The following is an 8,927-nucleotide window of genomic DNA, read 5'->3' as shown; positions in this document are numbered from 1 at the left end:
ACCTGGGTCAAGCCCAGCACATGAACTTCGAGTTTATGCCGAGGCGGCCTGCTTGTCCTCTTTTGCGTTCGAGCAGGCTGCATAATGTGGAACATCTTGTCCTCGGAAGACCAAAGACGGGTCTTGCAGGATGAAAATAGATCAGGACTTATTATTCTCTAGGACGCCATTCATCAGAAGAACACGAAGTGGCCTTTATTCCAGGGCTGTCGGTCGATCAAATGCACCACACAAAAAATATTTCAGTATTTTAAAATTGATTTTAATGCAAAATAATAAAAATAGATCCAGTATAGCATTTAAACTATACAATAAAAATCTCTAAATGAAAATGCTAAATCAACTAAACAAAAAAAAAAAAAACAGGGGGAGGAAAAAATATATATATAATTTCAAAATCCTTAATTTCCCTCTTTAACTGCAGCAGTTTAACACCATGCCAAATGCTTGAATTTAAATAGGATCTATAAAACAAAAGAAAGAAAAAGTGCCCAAAATGTCCAGAATGTACAAAATGAGTGACCTATGTACAATAAATTTCACTCTGTGCCGTGTGCACGCTCCATGGGCAAAGAAAGATGGGAAATAAAAAAGGAACAACCTAAAGAACCTATGGTACATGATCGCATTAGATGGAAGATGTTATCAGTACAATGAGTTGAATAATCTTATCTAAGTTAGCCTTTTCGATACTAGAATGTACAGTGGTTTGTGACTTGAATGTTGCCGGGAGGAGGAGCAGGAGGGGGTCTTCACATTGCATACTTTTGGGTCCATTCTCTTGCTTGTCTGTTGTATCTGGGTAGAAAGAGAGAAAAAAAAAAAAAAAAAGATAAGATTAACCATATTTTACATTGACTGCTTTTATTTTCAGTAATCTGTTTTTTTTTATTGAAAAGAACTATGATTGTGCTGGACTACACTGAAATGAGCACAATGTACAGTTAGGACTAGAGGTGTGAACAATCATTGGTCTCGCAATTCAATAATTGATGCGTCACATAAACTTTAACATTACATTCAAATACGTCAATCAGATGAGAGTTAAGGCCTCATTCATTCACCCGGATGTCGCAACCACGGCACACGTTAGCGCGGACCGAACACGGGTGGTCAGGGTTTGAATGGAGTCAAATAAACGCTGCATGCAACGTTTTTCTTGGTGACAAATCCCGCCGAACGTTAAACAGAGTCAAGCACACGGCAAACGAAATGCGTATGGCGTTCAGAGGGCGTTCATTTTGACTAGGACAGACCGGCGCTGTATTCAATTCAGGCCTCCAGTCACTACCGGCGCTACTTTTTAACTAGAAAATCACAAAGAAACGTCATTATGACGTACTTATTAGGTCATTTAAAAAGGTCCTTTCACAAAAAAGGATCAACATCGGCAGGATTTCAGAGATTTTCATGCTCAGGACAATAAAACTGGGTAGGGCGACAAAAATGAATGCATCCTACATCCTTGTGTTTGCCCTATATTCACAATAATGGAGCATCATTTCTTAACTGAACTTGAATGGAATAAGCCTGAACGGCCCTTGTTTCTGAGCGCAGCGATTAAACTGCTTTCCGTTATTACAGGTCCCGTATTATGAAATTTATTTAAAATTTTTCGAGATTATTTAAAATTAATAATACGAGTTCCCCTAACCTGTGTATGGTCCTGCAGTGGCTAGAAATGGCGATAGGTGTAAAGAGTGTTTTGGTTATTTTGCTTTATCGTTCAGAGAGCTGCAGCTCAGACGGTCGGATCTGGAATTTGTCCCCTAATGATGTCATAAGGGGAAAGGTCACCTCCCGCTTCTCATCCGCCCCTCCCCTAAAACATTATCTCCACCGACCGTCATGGCTGCTAAACGTGTGAAGCATTGCAGTCGCTCGGTGATTTGATGTAAAAATGAGCACAAACATATTTTTTAGTTCCGTCACATGAGACTCTGAAGAACCAGCGGGTTCGTTTGATTTTTTTCTGGAAAAACGCCGACACGACTTCCTGTCTTCACCTCTGGTGAACGGTGTTGATGACATAATTTCCACGAATGTGATGCGCACACACAATTACAGCACATTACTGGGCACATCTCAACACACACACACACACACACACACACACACACAGACAGTGTTTAAGAAGCCGTGGTGTAATAATGCACTCACTTCTCTTTGTCTGATTTGTAGATGTGTGCTATGTCTGGAACTAATGGGTCGTCGGGGTTTGGATCGCAAAGCAAAGAACATATGGATAAGAGAACTGCAAAGTAAAAAAAGAAGAAGAAGCAGAACAACAGTTATCAAGCACAATCAAAGTAAGGCCTGTGCATACGTAGCATTCTTTGTTCTTTTGGGGCGTGATTATCCAAAGTAACCGCCCATGGTGAAGAAGAAGAAGCTAGAATGATGAGAACCAAACAAAACTTCATTAAACACTCCTGCTGCCATTTACAACGTAGTGCATTAATTAAAGCACCGATAACCTGCATGTTGCTGTTGGCGGTGGGCGTGGCAGCTCAGACTGCGCTACGGGGCACTGCACTACGCCCGGGCGTGTCACATACTGACAGGAGGGGGTTTAAATCCTCCACAATGCGGAAGCAGAGTGTGTGGAAGCTGTCAGTCATGCCTACAGGCTCCTCCCCCTTTGAAAACTTGGTTTATAAAAGCATCATTAAAAGTTAATGATCTGGGTGTCAGAAATGACGACACACCAGCTGGGTTAGTTCCTCCCCTCGAACACACAGACAACTTCTCGTTTTAATCGGTTTGTTTCTTAAGAAGCCAGAAGGAAGCTCCCCACATTCTCCGTTATTACGGCGGGTGACGACAGCAAATATACGGCCTGCGATTATATAAAAAAAGTAGCTCGCCATTATAACAGTAACGCGGCGCGTATCGCAACATAACACACCACTTACCTTTTGAAACGGTTAGAGCCGGAGACCACTGCGATCTCAAGATATCCAGACAAATACTGCCGTTGCTGTTTATGTTCGGATGGTAAATTTTCGTAGTAAACGCTACCTGTAAGGCAAGGACAAGGTTTCAGAAGGACGCCGCCCCCCGACGAAGCCGCGCGGTGAATTATTCGTCCCCACGCTCACCTTTGGTGGTTTAAAGGGGTAATCTGTAGGGAAGTGGATCGTAAGGAAAAAGACGCCTCCTTGGTACGGACTGTCACTCTGTAACATTAATAAAAAGAAATGCGGTCTAGTTACGAGGACAAGTGACAAAGTGATACACGGCAGTACAGCACACGGTGCAGACAATGAAATGTGTCCTCTGCATTTAACCCATCACCCTTGGTGAGCAGTGGGCGGCCATGACAGGCGTCCGGGGAGCAGTGTGTGGGGACGGTGCTTTGCTCAGTGGCACCTCGGCGGATCGGGATTCGAACCGGCAACCTTCTGATTACGGGGCCGCTTCCTTAACCGCTAGGCCCCCACTGCCCCAGTCCCCCCTGGTGGGGTTTGAACTTCTGGTTTATAGGTGAGTGTCTGAACTGCTAGGCTACTCCCACCCAGGTTGGGTAAGAAATTGTTTGAGATTTAAGTGGTTTATTTACTTTTTTTTTTTTGGTGGTGGTGGCGGTGAAACGTAACGTACTTACCGGCCCCATGATTGTTGCTTGCCAGTGAAACACTGCAAATGCAAAATAAAACACACACAGAATGAGCCAACATGGCAAACGTAGTATGGAAATAAAAGGAAAAGCGCCGCGCGACACGTACAGTCTTCCCCAACCGGGCCGGCCGAGCACTGCGCCGGCGGGTCCCTCTGCAAGTCGTGAAGTTCCTGCAGGCACATCGTAAACACACACACATCATTTACATCACGCACAGGAACTTTCGTCTGGAGTTTAAAAACCCGGCGAAGGTCGCCGCTTCTCCAAGTCAGCGCCCAGCGTCAACACTTTTATTGATTAAAGGCCCCGGGGGGGTGGGGACGTCCACGTCGGGGACGGGTTCAGCAGGTTCTCAGGCCGCAGTCCCGTACTTAACCGCAACCGTGTTGGGTAACCGGGGGTACGGCAGAATGGCCTCTGGGATTTCCCTCCCGTTTCCCGTATACACGGTGCTGCGGTTAAACCCGAGACTACAAATAGCTTAAGATTTTACCACAAAACATCAAAACCGAACTCATGGTGAAAGGAAAATATGGTTTTTATTATGACTGATAACAGCCAGAAGCAATAGGCATTGTGCTCTATTTATTACATAACAGAAAAAAAATCCCCCTTTTCCCCCTCAGTGGTTACGAAATTATAATCTCTGCACAACCGGCGCTGTCAACCGAGGTCGAGACCAGGAAGAAGCTATGATGAAAAAGACTGGGCTTCCATTAGGGGTTAAAAAACCCTGTTGAGAACGCACTCATTTTCTTACGGATCGCAATACAAAATGATTATTCCGTAAAAATCTTTTTTATTTTTAAACTTTTCGTTTAAAAAATCATATCCGAATGGGTACCTTTAATTTTCGGTCATGTAATCTTAAAGGTTAAAGTTTCAAACTCGATCTAAAAAAAAAAATATCGGCCCGAAAAGTCCGTACAGAACACACACGTTTACTTACGTATCGCAATACGAAACGATTGTTGCGAAACAAATCAACTTTTTGTTTTAAACACCATAACCGAACGGGTACCTTTCATTTTATATGATACACTTTAACATTTGACGTTGCGTCTAAACTCGCTGTTTTTAAATCGCCCGAAATCCCGCACAGTATCGCGATATTTCACGTCACCGCCGCGATACAGCCCGCGGCTGCTGGGGGACGCGTCCGTTCCAGAGAGAACCGCCGGTCATTCGGGAAACCAGGGACAAAGTGCGGAGCGGTTTCCAGAACGACAGAGAACAGAGGAAGAAGAAGAACACGGCGGACGCGGGGGGGGGATAAAAAAAAAAAAAAAAGAGAGAGAGAGAAAAGTATAAAAGTCTTTGTGTTTGAAGCGCCTCCATTCTCCGGCAACAAAACAAAATGGACGGGAGCGCAGGGGCAGCCGAACAATCACGACCGCCGACTGCTGCCTTACAGTCTTTATTAAAATCCATCCCCGACAGAAAAAAAACCCCACCGATTCCGCGTCCAACGCCCTTTTACAAGCACAACGCGCAAATGAAACAAGTCTCGACGCGTCACCGGGCCCTTCGCCATTAGAAAATAAAACACGCACGTTTATTAAAAATAATAAGGAAAAAAAACAAGACGGAAACGTTCGGATCGGATCTTACGAGTCGTTTTACAGAACGGGCCTAACAAAACAAGCCGTACACCCTGCGGTTCTACACTGACGACGTTGCGAAACGACACACGGGTTAGAAAGTTCGCGAATCGTTTTCGAAATTGTACAAATTTAAAACCGATAAAGAATACGCGAGAAACGAAAAGAAAGGCTGGGGGTGGCGGCGTGGACACCGCGGCGCGTTTTATTTTTTACTTATTCCGCGATCTCACAGGAGAAGCTAGCGGAGGGGGAATGAGATAAAGTCCTCGGATGATGAAAATAACCAGAATAAATGGGCGAAATAGAAGCGGCTACGTCACAATAAGAGGCTACATCGCGACGGGACAGGCCGGCGACCCGCGGCCGGACTCGGCGTCTCGGGGCGCCGGTAGGAATGAGGCGTCCCGGGGAGACGTGGCCGGACACACTCCGGGCTTCGGATCGCCGTTTCGGAACCGGGCCGCGACGCCGAGAGCCGCCTTTACCTTCTGTATTCTTTTCAAAGCCATCGCGCCGCGGGGTAAACAAGATGTCCGGAGCCTCGTACAGCGAATGGAGACTACTGCTGGGAGCCGGGGGGATGACGAGTCGCACCGCCTTTACCCCCGAGTGAGTTCTATCGCTGGAGAAGAGGAAGAAGAGGCGGCGGCGGCAGCAGAAGCAGCAGCGGCCGCGGGATGAAAAGTAGGCAGCTGGCTCGTCCGCCCGCAGACACAACTCTGGCTAGCTGGCAGGCTAACTTCCGGTTAGCCACTTAGCCGGCCGCGGCGCTTCAGAATAAAAGTCCGAGGAAGGTCGGAGATGAATGAAGAACGTTCTGTTAAAAGTCCCCCCAACTGCATTCAGTCGTGTTGTCTGATATATATATATATATATATATATATATATATATATATATATATATATATATTTTTTTTTTTTTTTTTTTTTTTTTTTTTACCGTTCAGCACCCCTTACCTCCCACAATATATCCACAATTGGGTAGAGTCTTCAAAACGAAATTGACAAACTGTTTTTCACATGATCCAGGGTGCAACGTGATATTCTAAGGCGCACAATAGCAAGGCTGTCACCTGCCTCCGGCTGGAATGACGCGGGGCTGAGGCAACAAATACACATACAAAACAAAGAACATACTTATTTAATGAATTGTGCAATGGTGCTTATATAAAGTTTGGGCTGAAATAATGATATAGAAAAGGCAAGTGACTTGCTCAGATGTGCGAAAAGTTTGCCCTTTTTTGTGTTTTATAAAGATTTAAAGGAGCATTACTGAATTACTGGTTGGACGTTGGTTGAAAGTTGTAATAATAAAGGCGAAAAGCGGTCGTGGGCGGGGCTTGAGCGAGCAGGCCGCGTCTGATTGGCCGAGGCTCCGCGGGCTCCGCCATGTTGGCCGTCCCGAGTGTCCCCGCGTCTGTAAACCGCACCGCTCTGCGCTCAAGTCGCCTCCGTCGCTGCCGGTTGTTGTTTTTTTCCCCTCCTGTCGTCTCCTCGCCGCCGTCGTCGGCTTTTGAAGACCCCACCGTCCCCGCAGCGGAATGGCGCCTCTCGGTCTGATCTCCGCGGGCGCTCGCCTGCTGGCCGCGCCGCTCCTCGGCGTGTTCTCGGCGGCGTCTGCGGTGAGGTACGGGGGCTCGGCGAGGCTCCTCCGGCCACATGCGGGCCTCGCATCTCCTCATTTATGTTATATGGGCTCGTCGCCCTGATGGACTTTTATTACCATGTTATACTACTGCACCGGATGCTCAGCCAGTGTTTATTGCCCGTTTTAATCGGTGCATTCGTCCTCAGCTCTTGACTGCACGATTGCAAAAGCTGTTTTCTAATAAAGTTGCATTCCGATGCAACTCCGGACCAAGTGCCAGAGTTTTGGTGTCTTCGTCCAGGACACTTCACCGCGTGCCTTCCAGCCTGAAGTTTGAGCGTCTGATATGACGTTGTCCTGGTTTAGTGCACAGCAAAATGCATCCACGTTACGTGTAACCTTTATAATGCAAAATGCATCCACGTTACGTGTAACCTTTATAATGCAAAATGCATCCACGTTACGTGTAACCTTTGTAATGCAAAATGCATCCACGTTACGTGTAACCTTTATAATGCAAAATGCATCCACGTTACGTGTAACCTTTGTAATGCAAAATGCATCCACGTTACGTGTAACCTTTATAATGCAAAATGCATCCACGTTACGTGTAACCTTTATAATGCAAAATGCATCCATGTTACGTGTAACCTTTATAATGCAAAATGCATCCATGTTACGTGTAACCTTTATAATGCAAAATGCATCCACGTTACGTGTAACCTTTTTAATGTACATATTTGTGGCCTGTCTCTGTGTGTGAAACCTCCCTCGAACCTTCTTGCCTTTCAGATGTGCGCGTGTCCTTCCAGCAGCCAGGTGGTTCGGCACCGCCCCGGCCGGCCCGCCCAAGAGACCCCTGACGGGGTACATGCGCTTCGTGAAGCAGCAGCAGCCCGTCGTGTCCGGCCAGCATCCAGGTTGGTGCTCCGCCCCTTGACTCCCCGCCGCTGGTCCCGCCCCTTTTCAACGCCCTTTGCACTCCCGCAGACGTGAAAGTCGTGGAGATCGTCAGGAAGATCGCCCAGCAGTGGAGGGCGCTCACGCCGGAACAGAAGCAAGTAAGTCGCTCGAGCTCGAGCCGCTCGGGACGCGGGCCGCTCAACGCCGCTAACGCCCTCTCCGACGTGTCCTCCGAAAAAAAAAGCCTTTTCAGCAGGCGTCGCTGCAGGAAAGGGAGCGGTACAAAGCCGCGATGGAGGAATACCACGCCCAGCTCACGCCGACCCAGTCTGCGGCCATCATGTCGGAGAAGAGGCTGAAAATGGCAAGAAGGCGGGCCCTCAGGAAGAAGCGGGTGCATTTCCTGTTTTAACGAACAAGTAATAACGTAACAAAGCGATGATGATGATGATAAGGGCTTTTATTCTGACATTTCAGGAGCTCACCAGCCTCGGCAAACCCAAGCGGCCGCGAACGGCCTTCAACATCTTCATGGCGGAGCATTTCGAGGAGGCCAAGGGAACCACCATGCAGGTAACGAAGCGACCGAGCGTCTTTTATTAAGTCGAGTGCGTCCGTTCTGACGAAAGTTCCGACTTCAGGGCAAGATGAAGTCGCTCATGGACGACTGGAAAAAGCTTTTAGCCAATCAAAAGCAAGTAAGTGGCTATTCCCGGCTCTGAATTCCGCTCGGCGGCCCCTCGCCTGAATGATGTTCCCGTTGCGCCCAGGTCTACGTACAGCTGGCCGAAGACGACAAGATCCGGTATAAAAACGAGATGAAGGCGTGGGAGGAGCACATGGTCGAGATCGGGCGGGAGGACGTCGTCCGGAGGAAGGAGCGGGCGCCCCGGAAGGTCGCCAAGCGGGGCCGGAAGAAGTCCGCCGTCAAAGCCAAGACGAAATCGGCGGCGGCGAAGAGGTCCCCCGCCAACAAGGCGGCGACCGGCGCAAAAAAGACTGCGACGCCCGGCAAGAAGGCCTGAGCGCCGGGTCCCACCGAAGTCCATCCAGAATAAAATGTCTCTGTTGTAGGAGGGATTGCGTTTCTGTTATTAGCAGCTTTACACGTAGCTTGTATATTAAAAAAAAAAAATTTAAACTGTGAAAGTTTTTTTTTTATATATATAAAAATCCTGGACTGAACTTTAATGATATAAATCCAGCGAGG

The 8,927-nt window shown here is 47.5% G+C and overlaps 2 protein-coding genes across 4 annotated transcripts; one reads left to right on the top strand and one right to left on the bottom strand.

The window, feature by feature from the left end:
• Window positions 1-358: 358 nt before the first annotated feature.
• On the bottom strand, window positions 359-5,971 carry LOC114772828 (ubiquitin-conjugating enzyme E2 D4-like). 2 transcript variants are annotated; one of them, XM_028965541.1, is made up of 7 exons: window positions 5,712-5,971; window positions 3,729-3,792; window positions 3,608-3,639; window positions 3,102-3,179; window positions 2,916-3,021; window positions 2,161-2,254; window positions 359-798 (listed from the first exon to the last, which is right to left on the bottom strand). In XM_028965541.1, exons 1-7 carry the CDS (start codon window positions 5,733-5,735, stop codon window positions 753-755), a joined length of 444 nt encoding a protein of 147 aa, XP_028821374.1. In that variant the 5' UTR covers window positions 5,736-5,971; the 3' UTR covers window positions 359-752. The 2 variants fall into 2 exon arrangements, with proteins under 2 accessions (XP_028821374.1, XP_028821375.1); XM_028965542.1 differs by lacking the exon at window positions 5,712-5,971 and adding an exon at window positions 4,572-4,868.
• Window positions 5,972-6,594: 623 nt separating this feature from the next.
• On the top strand, window positions 6,595-8,855 carry LOC114772823 (transcription factor A, mitochondrial-like). 2 transcript variants are annotated; one of them, XM_028965534.1, is made up of 7 exons: window positions 6,595-6,848; window positions 7,607-7,734; window positions 7,805-7,875; window positions 7,962-8,111; window positions 8,195-8,290; window positions 8,359-8,415; window positions 8,488-8,855. In XM_028965534.1, the coding sequence occupies exons 2-7, from the start codon at window positions 7,686-7,688 to the stop codon at window positions 8,740-8,742; spliced, it is 678 nt and encodes a 225-aa protein (XP_028821367.1). In that variant the 5' UTR covers window positions 6,595-6,848; window positions 7,607-7,685; the 3' UTR covers window positions 8,743-8,855. The 2 variants fall into 2 exon arrangements, with proteins under 2 accessions (XP_028821367.1, XP_028821365.1); XM_028965532.1 differs by having other exon boundaries at window positions 6,596-6,853.
• Window positions 8,856-8,927: the final 72 nt, after the last annotated feature.

The sequence above is a fragment of the Denticeps clupeoides genome, unplaced genomic scaffold, assembly GCF_900700375.1.
Source record: "Denticeps clupeoides unplaced genomic scaffold, fDenClu1.1, whole genome shotgun sequence".
In the NCBI taxonomy this organism is placed as follows: domain Eukaryota; kingdom Metazoa; phylum Chordata; class Actinopteri; order Clupeiformes; family Denticipitidae; genus Denticeps; species Denticeps clupeoides.
The sequence above is the reverse complement of the archived record's forward strand: the minus strand, read 5'-3'. Positions and strand labels throughout refer to the sequence as shown.

Coding starts and splice junctions, on each gene's coding strand:
- LOC114772823 (XM_028965532.1), top strand. CDS start 6,768: ATGGCGCCTCTCGGTCTGATCTCCGCGGGCGCTCGCCTGCTGGCCGCG. Junction 8,112..8,194: donor GGGCCCTCAGGAAGAAGCGG/GTGCATTTCCTG, acceptor CTGACATTTCAG/GAGCTCACCAGCCTCGGCAA. Junction 8,416..8,487: donor TTTTAGCCAATCAAAAGCAA/GTAAGTGGCTAT, acceptor CGTTGCGCCCAG/GTCTACGTACAGCTGGCCGA.
- LOC114772828 (XM_028965541.1), bottom strand. CDS start 5,735: ATGGCTTTGAAAAGAATACAGAAG. Junction 3,180..3,607: donor AAGCAACAATCATGGGGCCG/GTAAGTACGTTA, acceptor TTAATGTTACAG/AGTGACAGTCCGTACCAAGG. Junction 3,022..3,101: donor ACCCCTTTAAACCACCAAAG/GTGAGCGTGGGG, acceptor CTTGCCTTACAG/GTAGCGTTTACTACGAAAAT.